The sequence below is a fragment of the Periophthalmus magnuspinnatus genome, chromosome 5, assembly GCF_009829125.3.
Source record: "Periophthalmus magnuspinnatus isolate fPerMag1 chromosome 5, fPerMag1.2.pri, whole genome shotgun sequence".
NCBI classification, from domain to species: Eukaryota; Metazoa; Chordata; class Actinopteri; order Gobiiformes; family Gobiidae; genus Periophthalmus; species Periophthalmus magnuspinnatus.
The window spans coordinates 29,980,654-30,000,092 of NC_047130.1; the positions used below are offsets into that span (position 1 = coordinate 29,980,654).

The 19,439-nt window shown below is 41.3% G+C and overlaps 1 protein-coding gene across 3 annotated transcripts in view; it reads left to right on the forward strand.

The window, feature by feature from the left end:
• Positions 1–19,439, forward strand: part of cdh4 (cadherin 4, type 1, R-cadherin (retinal)) — a 341,227-nt gene that overhangs the window by 315,778 nt on the left and 6,010 nt on the right. For 2 of the 3 annotated variants that reach the window (XM_055221814.1, XM_055221815.1), the window contains 6 exons: positions 512–697; positions 1,971–2,224; positions 7,845–7,996; positions 14,375–14,611; positions 18,668–18,901; positions 19,077–19,216. In XM_055221814.1, the coding sequence (XP_055077789.1) occupies positions 512–697; positions 1,971–2,224; positions 7,845–7,996; positions 14,375–14,611; positions 18,668–18,901; positions 19,077–19,216 (1,203 nt within the window). The remainder of the gene's footprint in view (positions 1–511; positions 698–1,970; positions 2,225–7,844; positions 7,997–14,374; positions 14,612–18,667; positions 18,902–19,076; positions 19,217–19,439) is intronic. The other variant, XM_033966767.2, reaches the window with a different exon arrangement.

A 19,439-nucleotide genomic window follows, 5' to 3' on the forward strand; every position in this document is an offset into this window, starting at 1 on the left:
CAGACAGGTGCCATGAGACCAGGATGAGGAATACAGTTAAATTTACGTACAATTTCATTTCAGCAGCAACTTAATGAAGCTCATTAGGCAAAGATTGTTGCTAATGCTGCCTTAATTAACAGTACTTATCTAATTGCATATTAAACCCAGATTTGAGGAATGAACAGAATTCAAATTAAATGGGTAAACACTTAATTGAACAAATCCATTAGTTGAGTTTGGTATGAACAGGCATGCACTAGGGACCACATTAACATAATGGAAGATGCAATTCTCTAATTTACAAAATACATCTTTCTGTGACTCCCTTTCCATTTAATGTAATAAGTGCAACCTCAGTGCAGTTTGTTTTAATACAGACAATTATAGAAAATGCCAAATTATCGATTAAGGTTCAACATCTCCATAAATCATTTTATTTGAGACCATTAGACCGATGAAATTACTGCACCATTATCACCGCCCAATTCTCACCGCACAAATGTTTCTTTTCTTCTTTGTCCTGGTGCAGTTTTCAGGTGAAGTCCCGGAGAACAGGGTGAACGTGGTGGTGACAAATCTGACCGTGCTGGACCGGGATCAGCCCCACAGCCCAAACTGGAACGCCGTTTATCGCATTGTCAGTGGAGACCCGTCCGGGCACTTCACCATCCGCACCAACCCGGTCACCAACGAGGGCATGCTCACGGTGGTAAAAGTACGTTGACGCATCGAGTAAACTTACGAAAATGATTAAAAATGAGAACAGTCCCATAGAAATTAAGACTTTTGGTAGCACTTTAACACAGGTACTTACAGTGGTAGTTACAATGGTAGTTACTGTGGTACTTTTGCTGGTAATTATACTGATACTTACAGTACTTTGGCTGGGACTTATACAGCATAACTAATAGCGGTATTTTGTGGTACTTAAAGCATAGGTAAGGTACTTATAGTGGTACTTACACTAAAAGTTATTGGTACTAGTTCTGGTTCTTACAATAATATGTCGTTTTAAGTGAATGGTTAATTATAGTGTTAGTTACGATGGTATTTATTGAGAAATATAGTGAAATGATGTAGTCGTGGTGTTATTGCAGTTAAAAAAAAGATTAATTAAAGAATAAAATGTACAATATTAAAGAATATGCTGTCATTAGCATGAGCTGAGACACTTTGTCCAGAGCAGATCCAAGTCCATTTATTCAGACGCCAAAAACATTTACAAAAAAACTGGAACATTTTAAAAGAGCAGGACCATTCTCTTTAGTCGACTGAAGTTTGTTCCTTTTATCGAAGTAAAAGTCAGCTCTAACCAAACAGTGTACATATTTATTCAATTAAATCGTTTGTTAAAATAGAGCTCTACGTTTAATTTATTCGTTTTAACAGTGAACACAAATTGGATGCACAAAAATCTAAAATATTTGACACCCCTCCTTGTTAGCGCACAGTTGTCTGCCCCGGAACCTTCTTAAGATGCTTTAGATCCTGGGGACTCATTTGACCGAAACACATGGGTAAGTTAAAAATTCCAACAATTCAAGTATAATCAATTAGCTGATACACAACTTTTTTCATCACTAAAACATTTCAAACTTTTTTGTGTATTGTCCTTTCTGCTGGCAACCAAAAGTACTACAGTAACTACCAGTCAAGTATAAGTACGTAGTAAGTCTCAGACCCTATTTTAAAGTGCTACCAGACTTTTTAACAGAAATACATATGTTTTGAGTGGGAAAAGTCCTCAAAATGTTGGATACAAAAGGAAGTTGGAGAACATGAACGGTGAAAACATCATATTCATTTATCACGACTTCGCACGTGTCATAAAGAATTAAAATAGTCTTGGCGATACTTTTGATTAAACTGTCTCTTTACATTGCATTTAATATAATTTGCATATCCAGTTTACTAAAATGCAAAAAAGTGCAGTTAAATCATGTGAGTTTGTGGATAATTCTAACTTTGCCTGACCTTCTTCTGTGCAGCCCGTGGACTTTGAGATGAACCGCGCCTTCATGCTGACCGTGGTCGTGTCCAACCAGGCGCATTTGGCCAGCGGTATCCAGTCGTCGTTGCAGTCCACCGCGGGAGTGACCATCTCAGTGCAGGATGTGAACGAGCCCCCCGTGTTCCCCGTCAACCCCAAGATGATCCGCTTTGAGGAGGGCGTACCCGCGGGGACCACCCTCACCGTGTTCTCTGCGCAGGACCCGGACCACTTTGTTCACCAGATCGTCAGGTAACGCACTTTAGGATCAGTTCTATGTACGGGATTTTTGTTTTGAAAAGTATTCGAAAAGAGGGAGCGCAGATTTGGTAAAGATGAAATGTTTTGTAGAGGATTAGGAATTAGGTGAGGGGCAAAGGTAGCAGCCTGTGATTGGACGACAAAGGCAGGTGATAGAACAAATTTTTAAAACTATTTCTTACTTTTAAGCGATTTTTTTGTGTTTAAACTCCATGTTCTTTTACTCCTGCCTCCATCAGTTGCCACTTGCTAATGTAAACTCTAAATCAGTGCTGTCAAACTCAAATTTACACTGGGCCACAATTAAAAACAGACTAATTCATGGGTCAAACTTAATATTTATTAAAAAACACAGCACCTGACATGTAATCTTTTACCTTTTCATATGGAAACGAACTTTAGTTTTGCCTGAACACAAAATTTGGAGCAACACTCTCCTTTAACTTATATTTTATTGTTTTCCAAAGACATTACAATAAAACAATGAACAATCGGTCAGCTGTCATTTAAATACAGTTTCCATTTTTCCCAGTGTTCTTCATATTTTTCTTTTTTGTAACTTTAGAATATGTGTAAGTCTCTCCATAACACAAATTTCTTCCAGTTGCCGAGCATAGGGGCGTCTTCCTTATGCCATTTGCGTGTAATGGCTTTTTTTGATGCTGCAAATAAGTAAATCTTTTTTTCACGATCCAAAAAAATTATAATAAATAATTTTGTTCACTGAAAATTAAACTTTTAAACTATTAACAGTCCATAACTAGGAGAAGAAAAAGTGCATAAAGAAAACAAATATTCAAGCTCAATTTGCTACACGACTGTGCACCAGCGTAGTACCAAAGCATTCTGGGATTTGTAGTATTAGTGGTGCATGCACTACATACCGGCGGGCCAAATATTATTACACCGCGTGCCAGATTTGGACCCAGGGCATGAGTTTGACACATACGCTTTAAAGGAAACAAGCGTTAACGACAGAATTAAATCAGTTTTAGGCAATTTCAGCGATGCGAAAAGCCGTAGAAAACCATTTAAAAATAAAAAAAGACAGAAATAGGCATATGAATTGCTAAAAAAGAATAGTTTGTCATTTGTGGAAGAAATTCTTGTGATTCGTGCATGCATTTAAATTAGGCTTTTGATCTCACAGCCCTGTTTCATTCACCCTCTGGCGTATATACAGTACATATATGTCGTCCTCGGTATTTAATCAGCCTTTCCCAAATGCGCGGCGTTCTCCAGTGACCCTCTCCGCCCACATTCCGCTACATCACACATCTCCTGGCAACAACCGGTGCGAGCCACACGTCCCTGTAATGAGTCAAATGCACGATGCCAGGCAGAAGTTGACCTCAAGCGCGACAGAGACTCCCACGTGCCCTCCATGGTCCGGCAGGCTCGTCCCTCTACCAACCCAGCCATATTGATTTTCCTTAATGTCACCGACTGAGGATGCCACTGGAAATGTTAGTGAATTGATAGTGTGTTAAAGGTGGACTCGTATAGTCTACTGCGGGGTGAGCAATAGCTTTAGCCGAGGTCTCATCTCCCAAAGCAGTGTTTGGGTCGCTAAAGATTTCTGGAGGTCACTGAGCAATTTGGAAGCAAAAATGTCCAGTATGTCCAAAAATGACACTCATACACTTTACGCTGATGCCTTTACTATATACTGTACATGTTTGGTGACTGCTTGGAGAAAAAGTTATAGGTTTAGCTTGTAGCACATGTACCGGCGTACCTTTAGCAGTTTCGCAAATTTTTTAGTGTAATTTTGCATGTTTTTTAACAGAGTATGAACGTGCATTGTGTTGTGCGTCCTGATTGGCTGTTGGACTGTAGACCATTGTGTTCTTTGTCCTGATTGGCTGTTGGACTGTAGACCATTGTCAGTCTCCTCCGTGCCGTGTCTCCTGTACAGTACAGAATGTGTTCAGACAAATTTACATAAACGTTGGATCGCAGTGTGACTCTGAAGTGCTGTACGTTTGCAATTTGTTTTCTCCCCGACAAAACCCACAATGTCGATGAAACGTTCTGCACCGACAAAGACGCCTACGAAGGTTTGAACTTTGTGTTTAAACAAGAGAGAAATGTGAGAAAATGTTAACGCCTGTGTGAGAAAAGTGTATAAAGTGTGTGGTGAGGGTTTTTTACAGCAAAAAACATAGAGAATAACTGTAAAAATAAAACTGGGTTATTTTTAGAACGTAACCCCCGCGATAAATGAGGGACCACTGTACTTTATTCCTGTTAAACTGTTAAACTGTACTGATTGGAACTTTAGATTTTTTTTTATTATTTTTTTTTTTTTATTACTTATTCCTGGTTTGTTTAAGGATCCTGATTTTTGTCCAGTTCATGGTTTCAGCTTCCTGTTATATTCAACATTTTGAGAACTATTTCCTATTCAGACGATATAATATGTTGTTTTAAATGATTAATCGCTATGGTAACGGTCCTAATTCTAAAACCCAACCCACTTTGCAAGTAAATATCAGCAGAAAAGTGCAGAGTAGAGTGCTATTTTCTGCAGCGCCACTAGTCGGAGTACTGAGCAGTCGCAGTGCTCTGGATGGATCATTTATAATCTTCTCTCTCATCGTTATTTCTATCCTGACGTGACGTAATCCTTCCATAAAAACATCCAGCAAAAGCGAACGAGATGCTGCGCGGCGCTTCCCCATGTCTGTGAGCGAAGTGCCACGCCTCGTTCTCTCAGACGTCGTCACTTTGTTCACGTTTTTTGAGTACGTCCACGTTTCACACAGCTCCGCTCCTGCTTCGGTGACCCAACCTGAACTCTGCGTACGCTTAGACACACACGGCAGCGAGCGGGAAGGCAGCCAGCAATGTTTCCTCTCATTTCTCTAATTTTTTAATTTATTTTTTGCCGTCTCTGGAGGAAGAGGAGAGAGAGAGAGACGCAGATCTGAGGGGTAGTCTGTTCGACAGCCGACTTTACTATTAGATGGGATTAAAGCTGCGAATTTATGAAAGTGTTTGGAGAATTCAAAACAGTTCTGTGATGTCGGGTCATGTCTCGTAGCCTTTCGTTTTTGCTAAGACCTAAGCAGCACATAAACGTGAGAATCGGGGAGTGTAAAATGATACCACTTTGATATCTTTATGTAAATTAGAAGCCCAAATATATTAAGGAAAGGTTCAGTTTATGGCAGATATTGCTGTTAATAAACTCTGTGAACTTTTCGTAGGCTGAAGTAGCAAACAGTTTTCAGTGGAACGCGTGATGGCGATGTGCATATGTGAGGTCAGGCGGAGTGCGGCAGGAATTTGATACCGCAGTAACAGGGACTGGCTGGCCAATCTGTTCACTGTCACTAAATGATAAACTGCCAAACGAGCTCAGATGGCATACATTTCTCAACAAAATATATGTAGAGTCCTTGGATACCCTTAAAGGAACTATGTGATTTTAATTTTACGAGATGCGTCCTGTCCGTGTCCCCTGAAGGTCACATCAACTATAGCTTTTACGGGAAACAATTCTAATCCTGATTATACAGACGTGATGTTCCACTCGTTTATGTTATAATTCAGAGTTTTGATTCCAGGCAGAAAGGAAAACGAGCTCTCATTTGGGTTGTCAGTTTGTCAGTGTTCAAGGCAGAAATCCAGTCGTTTTAAACCTAAAGCGACTCTCTCTGATGTGAATCCTCATGACCTAAATCCCAACACCTGCAGTCGATCATTAAACGGTGCTACTGCAGTGCGCTGAGTGAAATCTGGAGGTTTTGAGCTTTCACATGAAGTATTTACTATATCTACAGGTTTAGGCACTGGAAACCCGAGTCCAGCTGTGATTGTAGTGCACAGTGGTCCCTCATTACGTTCTAAAAATAACTCGCAATAGGCGAAATCTGTGAAGTATCAGCTTTATTTTGCAGCTGTAAAACCCCTCACCACACACTTTATACATTTTTCTCACACAGGCATTAACATTTTCTCACATTTCTCTCTTGTTTAAACACACTGTTTTTATGGAAGGATTACGTCACGTCAGGATAGAAATGACGATCAGAGAAAAGATTATAAATGATCCATCCAGAGCACTGCGACCGCTCATTACTCTGACTAGTGGCGCTGCAAGAAATAGCACTCTACTCTGCACTTTTCTGCTGATGTTTACTTGCAATGTGGGTTGGGTTTTAGAATTAGGACCGTTACCATAGCGATTAATCATTTAAAACAATATATTATATCGTATGAATAGGAAATAGTTCTCAAAATGTTGAATATAACAGGAAGCTGAAACCATGAACTGGACAAAAATCAGGATACTTAACCAAAAAAGGAATAAGTAATAAAAAAAATTAAAAAAAATCTAAAGTTCCAATCAGTACAGTTTAACAGTTTAACAGGAATGAAGTACAGTGGTCCCTCATTTATCGCGGGGGTTCTGTTCTAAAAATAACCCGCGAAGTATCAGCTTATTTTTTAGTTATTCTCTATGTTTTTTGCTGTAAAAACCCCTCACCACACACTTTATAAATTTTCTCACACAGGCGTTAACATTTTCTCACATTTCTCTCGTTTAAACTCTCTCAAAGTTCAAACCTTCGTATGCGCCTTTGTCGGTGCAGAACGTTTCATCGACATTGTGGGTTTTGTCGGGGAGAAAAGAAATTGCAAACATACAGCACTTCAGAGTCACACTGTTAGATTTAATATGATGTATTTTCTTGCTCTTCTTTGTTTAAATCAGGGATGTCCAAACTTTTTTCACCTAGGGTCGCATACTGAAATATATTTGAAGCGGAGGGCCACAGGGAGTCAAATGGTGCAGGTTTGACAGAGACATTGTACCTTTAATGAGACTTGGAAAATTATTTTTAGGTCACAATGCGTTTGCATTATGTTTTTCAGGTTATAGTAGTAGAATCTCTTCAATTTGTAGTAAAAATACTTCCTGATCAATTGGGACAGTTTAGGAGGAGGCATGAGGGCCAACAAAAATTGGTCTGAGGGCCCCATTTGGCCCCTGGGCCATGGTTTGGACAGCCCTGGTTTAAATAGACCAACACGACAGGACAGTTACAGCTCGTCTTTATTCACTCATCTCGTCTCATCTCGTTCACTCTTGTCACATTTTTATCTGTGCGCTCCTCAAATGTGCTGTACTGCAACAATAAGTAGGAACCAATATTATTATGAAGAAAGTAAATAATGAATCCAACATAATATAATATAAAAAATAATATTAATTGTTGATAAAATAAGTACAAAGTAATAAACAAAATACTAATGACCCACATAAATGTTAATGCTTAAAATGATATATGTCAAATAAATCAAAGGTTACATAAATTTACATGAACACATTCTGTACTGTACAGGAGACACGGCACGGAGGAGACTGATGGACAATGGTCTACAGTCCAACAGCCAATCAGGACGCAGAACACAATGCACGTTCAGACACTGTAAAAAAAAAAGCGAGACAGCAAAAGGTGAACCATGATATAGCGAGGGACAACTGACAACTTTAGGGACTAAAAACTAGAAATATTACATGTAAACACTTGTAGTTTTCCACATACATAAAGCTTCTGACCATAAAGAAAATGCTGACACCTGGACTTGTATTTTGCAGATACTCCAAACTGTCGGACCCCGCTAACTGGCTAAGAATCAATCGCACCAACGGTCAGATCACCACTATGGCCATGCTGGACCGAGAGTCTATGTACGTGAAGAACAACGTGTACGAAGCTACTTTTTTGGCGTTCGACAATGGTAAGTCGGGTAAGTCAGTAATTCTGCTGATGTCTTGGCGTTTCCTCTAACATCGCCCCGTTTTCTCAGCCCTTGTCAACATTCTCAGCGTTTCTTTGCCTCCGATATGTGTCGATACTTGTGCAATCGTAACTCGAGACAATCATCTGAGTATATGCGGTTTATGTTACACTGCATAAACTCTTTATACATCTGGGAAGTCAGTTGTCTTTGTTGTTGTTCCCAGTAGAACAGTATACGGTTGCAAAACATCAAATAACCTTCCCTTATCTTTAGATGCTGGGAAAAAGCCACAGAGGATGTCATGTTAGCTCGCGTTATGTAAAATAGTCAATTACTCTCATGCTAAATGCAGTGACAGGTGGATTAACCAATCAGTGAAAAGTCTGTGTGAAAACAAACAAAATGGCGGCTTCCAAACATTAACTAACACCTACTTAATGCTGTTACTCAATAGTATTATTAAGTGTTAAGTCAATGATTGTAAAGTGAGCATTAACAATTATACCTCAAGGTCCTTTTTTCCTCAATAATGCGCCTGTGTGTCTGTCAGAAGCACATTAACCTCAGCCGCTCCAATCGCGTACAGAGCTAAAGAAGTAAAGTGCACAAATGGAGGCGCTTACACTCTTGTATAAGTTGACAGGACCCAGGTGTCTTTAGCCGCTGAGAAATGAAGCGAGCGTTGACTACATATTGATTGCAAAGCCCACTGTCAACACCAGAACTGGATTGAAATTCTCTTTACTTATTCTACTCAAGCCGAGCGTAAACGAAAGGCAACAAAGCACCCGGCACTATCATAACCGACAAGACAGTCGATGGGCCTTGGGACGCGGGGTTAGCAGAGCCGTGAGCGTGTTTGTGTGTGGAAGTTAGTAGGAGATGGGAAAAACAGTTCAGGTGTAGAGAGGCAGGGTGAAGTCTATCTCCACTGTACTGAGCCAGTAATTTAGTTTATCCTACTGACTGACAGCGAGCAGAGGGTGTCAGCTGAATATCAAGGCCGCCATACATCACTGCAGCAAACAGACCGTCTATACTGGTCCTCTGTGACACAGTGTCCTCATTTCTAGTTCCTAGCTGAGGATTAGACTCTTTTGCATGTTTTATTTAGGATTTAGGGGGAACCACAGCACCAGGAGAAGCATGGGTGTGGTTCCGGGTTCATAGATTCTGGCTTCAATTCACTTTGTATTGAAAAGCTGTCCTCTCTCTCTGCAACTGCTGCTGTCAGACTCGTCATTTCGCTCTTAAAATGTTCGTATTTATGCGCTCTGCATGAACTTGGTGTTTTTAGTAGGGAATTTTGTCCGTAAATTAAGATATGAACAGTAATAACAGACAAATCAGGCGTCTTTTTTCCCCGAGGTCGCACTAGTGTTAGCAACAGGTTTGATTGACATTGTTGCTAAGCGCCCGCTCTCTGGTAAATAGACGTGTGGGTAGAAAGGGGCGTTACCTTCAACAGCCTCGATCCAGATTGGCTCTTTGGTGGCTGTGATACTTGTGGACGGAATACTCAGAGTGTGAGATGGTTCATATGTCACTATGGGAGATGTTCTTTGGTGCTGGTCCATGGAGAGACTTGGTCACACAGAGCTGCTTTAAAGTCTCTGAGCCACAGGAGCCAGAGACTTGAGCCACAGGACACATGTGTGAAGTACTTCCTGGTTCTAGACCTGAGCACAGGACACATGTGTGAAGTACTTCCTGGTTGTAGACCTGAGCACTGGACACATGTGTGAAGTACTTCCTGGTTCTAGTCGGGACCCAAGCAGCAGTGTTCTGGATGTTCTGTTCTGTCTTAAGGCTCGTTTGGAGAGGCCAGTGAGCAGGACGTTACAGTCGTCTAACCTACTGTGTGTGTCTACCCTGAAGGTGACTGCTGACTCTTTTTCTTTGTTTCTGTGGGCTAAAGACTATGGCTACATCTTGTCTGAGTTTATCTGGAGAAAGTTGTTTTTCCCCCACACACTGATCTGTTGGATGCAGTGAGTGAATCCACTGGTCCAAATTCACCTGCTGCAGTGAGACATAGATCTGAGTGTCATCCACACGGTAGGACACAGCATTTAGAGATTGAAGGGTCCCAGGATTGACCCCTGCGGCATCTCACAGGCCAGAGCCATGTGAACTGAGACGCATTTTCCAATTTCAACAAAGTTCTCCCTTCTAGATAGGACTTGAACCAGTTTAGTGCCGTTCCAGAGATGCCCACAAGTCCTCTAATCTCTGTAAGAGGATCCCATGATCCACTGTGTCAAAGCAGCACTCAGATCTAACAGGATCAAGACTGAGACTTTGCCTGCATCATGTCATCTGTCACCTTGATAACAGCAGTCTCAGTGCTGTGGTGGGGTCTAAAACCTGACTGGAGAGTTGACTGAAGTTAATCATTTGGAAAAATCAATAAGCTGTTGGCAAATAACTTTTTCAAGGACTTTGAGATGAGTTGGTAATTATTCAGTACAGTGGGATCAAGACTGCTCTTCTTTAGGAGAGGCTTGATAACCACAGTTTTCAAAGTTCTTGAGAATGTTCCAGATTGAAGTGACGTGTTAGCTATGCTATGGTGACAGCAAACTGTTGAGCACAGACTTTATAAATCTAGTGGGTAACACGTCGAGGCAGCATGTAGATGAACTCAGACTGGTGATCATCTCTGGGACAGTTTTGTCAGTTACAGGAGCAAAGTGAGTCAGACCTAAGTGTCTAGGTGGTGCTGGGTTGTTATTTGTGTCATAGAATTGAGGTCATTTTTAATGCCCTGAACCTTGTCATTAAAGAATACTGCAAACTCATTGCACTTAGATGTGGAAGTTAGTTCTAACTGCGATGGAGCTGGAGGGTTTGTTAATCAGTTTACTGTTGCAAACAGGACACTCCCTTTTCTGTGCCCTGACTGAGTCATCTCTCCACGGCAATTTGGTAAAATGGTAAATGGTCACATATATAATGCTTTTCCTCCTTCTAGGCTCTCAAAGCACTCACCCATTCACACACCCATTCACACACACATTCACACACACGTTCACACACACGTTCACACACCAGTGTTGACAAAACTTTTGTCAGGAGTTTTGTAATCTCAGAAACAGTGTAACTGAGAGAGCAGTATGTTTGGTTCCTCAGTGGCTCACACTCATAGATCGTCTCTCAGCAGCAGCATCTCTGACCTTGACGTTTGGCACAGATCGTCTGTGTGCAGCACTTGCCAACTTCATTGTCTTGTTTAGTAAAGAAAATACACTTTCTGTTTGTTTGCTAGCATCAGTCGTAAAAAAAAAATCAGTTTGTAAACTGTATTTTGGGTGATGTAACAATATTAGCATTGTCTTTTATCATTTGCTGCGTTGACTTTGCTTTCTTGTCTTTACGAAGTTTTGGAAAAGACACAGTACCACTCAGGTTTAAGTTGAAAGTAACAGTTTTTTCACCCTTTTCTCTGGAAGTAACTGTGGACTGCTGACAGGGAGTGTCTGGTGAAGTCCTTTTTCAGATTCCAAAGCAAATATCTGCGCTTGTAGTTCATTAATTTGTTGTTAATAGCTCCGTTAGCATGCACAGAAATAATTCCTTTGCTTTTTTCCCCCTAAACATATCGCTCACTCATCAGATAAGTTGTTGAAAAATGTAAAAATGGTCTAAAGGTCTTGGTTTACTTAAAAGAAAACCATAACTAGACAGATTTTCCAGCTCTGGAAGAGGTAAAAATGATTAAAAAGCAAAGTAAAAAAGGAATCAGCAGGAGCGAGGACAGCATTTTCACTCTTCAGAAGCAGAAAACTCCCTCCATGTAAGTCCATTAAGTCCATTTAACAACCAAAGGAATTCATTGTGTCGTTCATCTGCAGGAGGTTTGAGGAGAGAGAACAAAGACCAAACAAGTGCAATCATGACATTAGAAGCCACAGTCGGTTCAAGACACTAAACAAACAATAATGAAATAGTAATAAGTGTATTTTATATCCACATAGACCAGAAAAAACAAGCACTATCATCCAGTCTGTATTTTGAGTCTATTAAAATGGTCATTGTTTATTTAACCTTAGTCTAGAACTAGTCTAGAAGTTGTTAATAATTAGCTCCAAAAGTATTTCTGTTGTGCCTTTTGCTTTGTTCAAATATTATCTGTGTTACAGGAAGCTAAACACAATAAATTTACAGATTTATTTGGCTTTAATTTTCATTTTCTGGTTGTTTTAATTGTGATCTACATTATTAAAAGCTACATTTAATAAAGAATCAGTAGTTTACCATTAAAGCCATCGAAGCAGGTGTAAATAAAAGGGAACGCATTGATCTTCAAGGACAATTGTGATAAATCGTTTCTTTTATATGCACTTAAGTGGTGATCAATGGAAACGAGACGCAGCGAAGAGATTTATTATTTATGTTTTGATCAAGTGTCATGAAAAACCCGCTTTTATGCTTATATTTACAGGTTTATACTACATTCAGAGTGTGAAATGAACAGGAAAACCTCTAAATATATGAATACCAACGCTTTTGCAAGTCATTTTTTGGAAGTAAAACATAAAACACTTTCCAATTTCAAAACAGTAAGGTTCCAATCTGATTTTATAAGAACTGATTCTGCAAATATTTAGTCGTTCTCGTCTAAATAATGACCAGACAAGTGCGCTATTGCTCTTCTTAACACTACACTTCACAGCGCGCACAAACCAGACACCTACATTGTAAAAATGACTTGCCTAAAGCTTTTATTTCAATGTCTCCTGTTATGATATACCCGTATTTTTCAGCGCAGCCCAGAGCTCAATGCCGTTAATTGCATTTTGTTGCTGCTACTTGAGACAACAAAAGTGGCTGTTGTTTAAAGATGCAGAGGCACTTAGGAAACAATAAACTAGGAAGTGACGGGGAACAAACTGTTTAAAATGCAGTTGTGTTGCAAAGTGTCGCATAATCACAGAACATTAGCGGTTAAATAATACTGCATTAAACATCCAGCGTCTCACATACGAGTTTAAGGTAGGCGTGTTTGGCAGATGAGGGTCGCGTTTTGTCTTTTGTCCTCGTGGGTTTCGTAGATAATCTGTCTGAAAGTGCTGAGTGCAAATTAGGGCGATGCAATTAAACAAATTCTATGGTTGGATCTTTTTAAGAGGTCCACAGACAATCTCATTTTGGTAAAAGCGTGTTGTTTTGGACTTTTGAGGAACAAATTTTACCTATTTTTTTGTTAATGGCTCTGATCCTAAGTCTGTTTTATCAGTGCACCGTAAAATAATATTGAACAGTTTATATGTGTTTAATAAGACAAAATAAAGTAATAATTTGTCAGTCATAGGCACTGCCATAGTTTGGCAGTCCAAGTGCAAATGTTAGAGAGCGACAGCTGGTCCAATCATCTGGACGACATTCACTCAGATTACAGGCTTCAATCGAACAGTTTGACCCCAGTGGTTTTGAAAGTGTCTCTTCTGTTTTGGCACAAGATTTCTTAGTCCAGTATCAGGACTAAACCAAGACTAAACCAGGACTGAACCAGGACTGAACCAGGACTGAACCAGGTCTAAACTGGGACTAAACTGGGACGAAACTGGGACGAAACAAGGACTAAATCAGCACTAAAGCAGGACTAAACCAGAACTGAACCTGGGCAAAACCAGGACTGAACCAGGACGAAACCAGCACTAACCCAGGACTAAACATGGACTAAGCCAGGACTGAACATGGACTAAACCAGGACAAATCCAGGACAATACCGGGACTGAACCAGGACTGAACCAGGACTAAACCAGGATTCAACCAGGACTAAACCGGGGCTAAACCGGGACTTAACTGGGGCTAAACCAGGACTAAACCAGGACTGAACTAGGACTCAACCAGGACTAAACCAGGACAGAACCAGAACTAAACATGAGGAATTAGTGTTTCAGTTTTCTGCAGCTAAAACCTGGAACATTCTTCCTGAAGATGTGACACAGGCCTCAACTTTGACAATGTTTAAATCCAGACTCAAACGGTTCTTACAGTTTTTATTTTTGACTTTTCTTCTTTAATGTTAATTTTATGGTCGTTATTTGTGATTATTTATGTTTTCTTTTGTTGTATGTGTTTTTAATGTCTGTCTTATTCCGTAAAACACTTTGAATTACCTTGTGTATGAATTGTGCTGTCCAAATACACTTCACTTAAAAATTGTTTACTCTACACACAGTTTGTCAAGGGCTCACCACCTAAAAGTTACAGATTGAGTTGACTCAGTATGACCCAATCCAACATCAAATGGTCAACATCCTGCTTTCTAAATATATTACACAGTTTGTTCTGTCTGTGTGACTCTCAGTTATGTCTTATATTTACCTCAGCTTTAAAGACATAGAAGTAGAACACTGATCGTCCGTCTGTCCTCAGGTTCTCCTCAGGCGAGCGGCACTGGAACCCTCCAGATCTACTTGATAGACGTGAACGACAACCCTCCCGTGCTGCTCCCTCGAGAGGCGCAGATCTGTGAGCACGGCCGGCCCAACAGCAAGATCAACATCACAGCCTCGGACGCAGACGCCGACCCCAACGTGGGACCCTTTGTGTTTGAACTGCCCACCTTCCCGGCCGTCGTCCGCCGCAACTGGACCATTTCTAGACTCAGCGGTGAGTCCCAGACCAAGTCCATCTGATAAACCAGGGCTAAACTAGGACTAAACCAGGACTGAACCAGGACTAAACAAGGGCTAAACCAGGACTAAACCAGGGCTAAACCAGGACTAAACCAGGACTGAACCATGGCTAAACCAGGACTAAACCAGGACTGAACCATGGCTAAACCAGGACTAAACCAGGACTGAACCATGGCTAAACCAGGACTAAACCAGGACTGAACCATGGCTAAACCAGGACTAAACCAGGACTGAACCAGGGCTAAACCAGGGCTAAACCAGGACTGAACCATGGCTAAACCAGGACTAAACCAGGACTGAACCATGGCTAAACCAGGACTAAACCAGGACTGAACCATGGCTAAACCAGGGCTAAACCAGGACTAAACCAGGACTAAACCAGGGCTAAACCAGGACTAAACCAGGACTGAACCATGGCTAAACCAGGACTAAACCAGGACTGAACCATGGCTAAACCAGGACTAAACCAGGACTGAACCAGGGCTAAACCAGGGCTAAACCAGGACTAAACCAGGGCTAAACCAGGACTAAACCAGGACTAAACCAGGACTAAACCAGGACTGAACCAGGACTAAACCAGGACTTGGATTATTGTCGTTTTAAACTAAAGACTTTTAAACCCATAGCTCGTTTAAAGACAAGCCAATGTTTTTATGGGTGATCTGTTTTTAATCAACCAAGAGATGCGACATTTTCTGTGCTACTAACGGTGTGTGCCCTCACCTGCCTGTATCGCTACCTGTTGCTACCCACGGATAATGAACAAGCCTACTTCCCAGCAGCTCGCAGTCAACTCCTTCTGTACTCAAACTTTTTGGACAAGGGGCATCCACGAGTACAAGAAAGACGTCCGAGGGAAAACGGGCCATGGAATGTTCGGGCTACACTTATGTACTATGTAGTGATAATTCTACTGGCAGGTGATGTTGAATTGAATCCCGGACCACAAGGACCACAAGGGCCAGCGGCCGGGCCAGACGAGCTAGCTTTAGCTTTGACGCAAATAGCCCCAGAGCTACTATCATCGGCAAGCCGCGGGCTAGCATTAGAGCTACCACCTCTAACAGTGGGGCTCTTCGAGCTAGATCCAGAACTACTACCATCAGCAAAAGCTGACTTTTTCTTAGACATAATAAAACAGGCTAAAGGCAACAGCAAAATGCTTTGGAAGTGTATCGATAAACTTTCTGGGAAAGAGCAGACTGGAAATGCACCTATTGAACTTAATATAAACTCATATATAAACAGTCATAAAACAGTCGAGCACTCTTACCTGAAGAACAAGAAACTATAAAGCAGTGGTCCCCAACCACCGGGCCGCGGACCGGTACCGGTCCGTGGATCAATTGGTACCGGGCTGCGGGCCGTCCAAGAAATAATTAATTATTTCTATTATATTTATTATCTGAGTCTGAACAATCGTTTATTTTGAAAAATCTTTTATTTTGAAAAATGACCAGATTCTCTCGGTTACATTTCCGTCACTTGAGCGCCGACAACTTAACCACTTATCGTTCCGACGGCCCGCCCGCGTTACACGTTACAACTTTACAGCAATGTACATGTATTTCTGCGTCACCCACACAAACAATCTACACATCAAATGAAAGCTACGGCATTCATCTTTCTGAATATGTAAACCATTTACACCTGGAATCACCACAGTGCTGACAGGAAAGCCGTTTTTACAGAGAAGTCAGAAATGTGAATCTGGACTTCACTTACCATTGAGGCTCTGGTTCTGTCAAACATCAACATATTCACACAAAGTTGGTCTCATTCGTTCCGTAAAGGTCCAGAGAATATAATCCAGTCAAGAAATTATGTCCACAAAGGAGGTTAGAGCCTCCATGTCCAATCTGCTGCAGGAAAGTGAAATCTGTTCCGTCACTTCTCCGCGTAAAAACACGAGACTGGATATAAAGATCCGCGCGTAAAATTATGCGCGCGTATTGCGTAATTTTACGCAGCAGTTTTGCGTTTTAAACATGACGAAACGGACAAAACAAAGGAAGTACGCGACCGAGAGACACTGTGGATGTTTGTACAAGTTAAACTAGAGGCATCTCAGACCCGGAGCGGTTCGTGGAACCGAGTGAAGATCTCATGGTGGACTCAGGAGTAGAGGGACCTTATGTTTTGATGGACTGGATGCTGTTCCTGATCGGTAAGCGTGGTTTATTCTGCTATTAACTTAATTGTGGGTCAAATGTGTATCATGTGTAATCATTAGCATTAGCCCCCCCCCCTCCGGTCCGCGGTAAAATTTTCAAGCGTTGGCCGGTCCACGGTGATAAAAAGGTTGGGGACCACTGCTATAAAGGACAATCTCACTGTAGCAAACTGACAGTTAACAGTTTAATGACTATTTTATCACTTCCATCTCAGAACTGTGTAATCCATCGAACACAGAGCAACCTACGACGTCACTTGCTGGCTCTGTCGGAATTGTGGCATGTGGCCACAGAGGAGGACCACTTTCCACTCAGGTGGACGTTATGGATTTATGTGGTGTGAGTGAAAACAAAGTCATTAACATAATTTCATCACTTTCAAACTCCAGAGCAAAAGACTCTTCGGGACTTGACACGCTTTTCTTAAAGAAGCATAAGACTATTTTGGCAGCACCAATTATGCACATAATTAATCAGTCGTTACATGAATGTGTGTTTCCAGACTCCTTTAAAACAGCTATTGTGACACCTATTTTTAAATCAGGAAATCGTATGGATATCAAGAACTATAGACCTATTAGTGTGCTTCCTGTGGTCTCCAAGGTCATAGAAAAAATTGTTGCGGAACAACTTATTGACCACCTCGACTACGGAAATATGTTGCATCCAATGCAGTTTGGTTTCCGGTCAAAACACTCCACGGATACAGCATGTTGCTATTTGCTTGAGGTGATCAAGTGTAGTCTGGACAAAATTTTGCACATTTGTACATTATCTTTTGTATTGCACTTTTCATATGTAAATTGTTTTTTTTAATGTTTGTGACAAAGGACTACACATGGAAATTACCTTTTTGCTAAATCTGGTGCAGCCATCTTTTTAATGCATCTGCACACTGTCCTTCAAATAAATAAAATAAATAAAATAAGATTTTGTAGTTGAAAATGTTACAGAACCTGAGTATTTTGTGTACACTACGGTGACGTGTAATGGTGTAAGGACACAGTTCGACCTGAATCAGTGGAAAACGCTTTGGGGACGTACCACTCATGGAAAAAAAATGTTTTGAAAAGTTCACTTCTAACTTTTGATTCCGAAACCCAATTACTTTCATGTAAAGAAAAATGCCTTTGGAGGGAGGAGCCATTCCCAGCTGAGAGAACCCGCGTTCACAGATGGGAGAGCCCTTTCTTTGAACAACTGCTGGGACGTCTGTGAGCTGTGAGCAAAGTCGAACAAAACGCCTGACAGAGCCCACGGTGAGAGACACAGCCCCTATCCCGGCATAGACGCACCATCTACGACTCGTGACAAATGAAACCCATTCATCTGCGCTCCCCCCGGCAGCCGCTCTGTCACCTGATCCGGCCCAGATGGATGCGTCGCAGCGGTTTTCTTCTTGAGGACAAATCTGATGCCATACCTTGATCCTACTCCCACCAAGCCTCTTGTTCAAGCTTGACTAAATGATTGATGGAGAAGGTTATATTTGTTGTTGTTTTTATCTTAAACGCCTACACTTGTACATATGTGTCAGGACGATTGCCGCTTCAAGGATTTCTTACTATTGCTGGCAGATATCTTAAATGCACAAAGTACGGAAATACACTTTTATATACAGTAATTGAAGCAACCTTTAATGCAAAATGTAAGCGCTTGGGTTTATTTGTTGTGCTGCCCAAACTTATAGAACTGGAGTTGAATCAAGACCTTTCTAATTTGCAAGAAGCGCAAAAATGTTTTCAGCCGGTTCCAGTCCAGTGGTTCAAAATGCAGCGCGGGCTTAAACATAAGTATTAAACGTTTTGAATGAAGTAGAATCTGAATATTGAAATAGCAGTTGTCTTTATTTCCAGGGGACTACGCTCAGTTGAAGCTGAAGATCCCGTACCTGGAGTCTGGCGTCTACGAGATCCCCGTGATCGTCTCAGACTCGGGGAACCCTCCTCTGTCCAACCGCTCCATGCTCCGGATCAAAGTGTGTCCGTGTGATGAGAGCGGCGACTGCAGCACCACCGGAGCCGTGGCGGCGGCGGGGCTCGGCACAGGGGCCATCATCGCCATCTTAATCTGCATCATCATCCTCCTCAGTGAGTCCGCAGACACCAGCTGCTTTCACCAACTGCCCATGTACTTTAGAGTTAAATAAACCCAAATTGATTGATATAATAGAACAAAAAGGGAAACCATGTGAGTTGTTGTCAGTGAATCTTGCAGTAATTGTTAAATATCCTGCTTGTTTCTAAGTGTGTTCCCGTGTCCCAGGCATGGTGCTGCTCTTCGTGGTGTGGATGAAGCGCAGGGAGAAGGAGCGACAGGCCAAACCTCTGCTCATTGACCCCGAGGATGATGTTCGAGACAATATTCTGAAATATGATGAAGAGGGGGGAGGAGAGGAGGACCAGGTACGAAACAAGCTGGACCTCAGGCTTTTATGAATGACAAAATCACTATATTACTATTCCCACATGTGCAGCGTCTCAGAAAATACACGCAAGGCATATAAATTCACTTAAAACATTTTATATTACTTCACTTTAATTGGGTTCATTGTCTGCAACGTGCAATTTTTTATTCTCTTTTTGGGTGTCTTACCAATATATCATTCTCATATTGTCATTTTAGTTC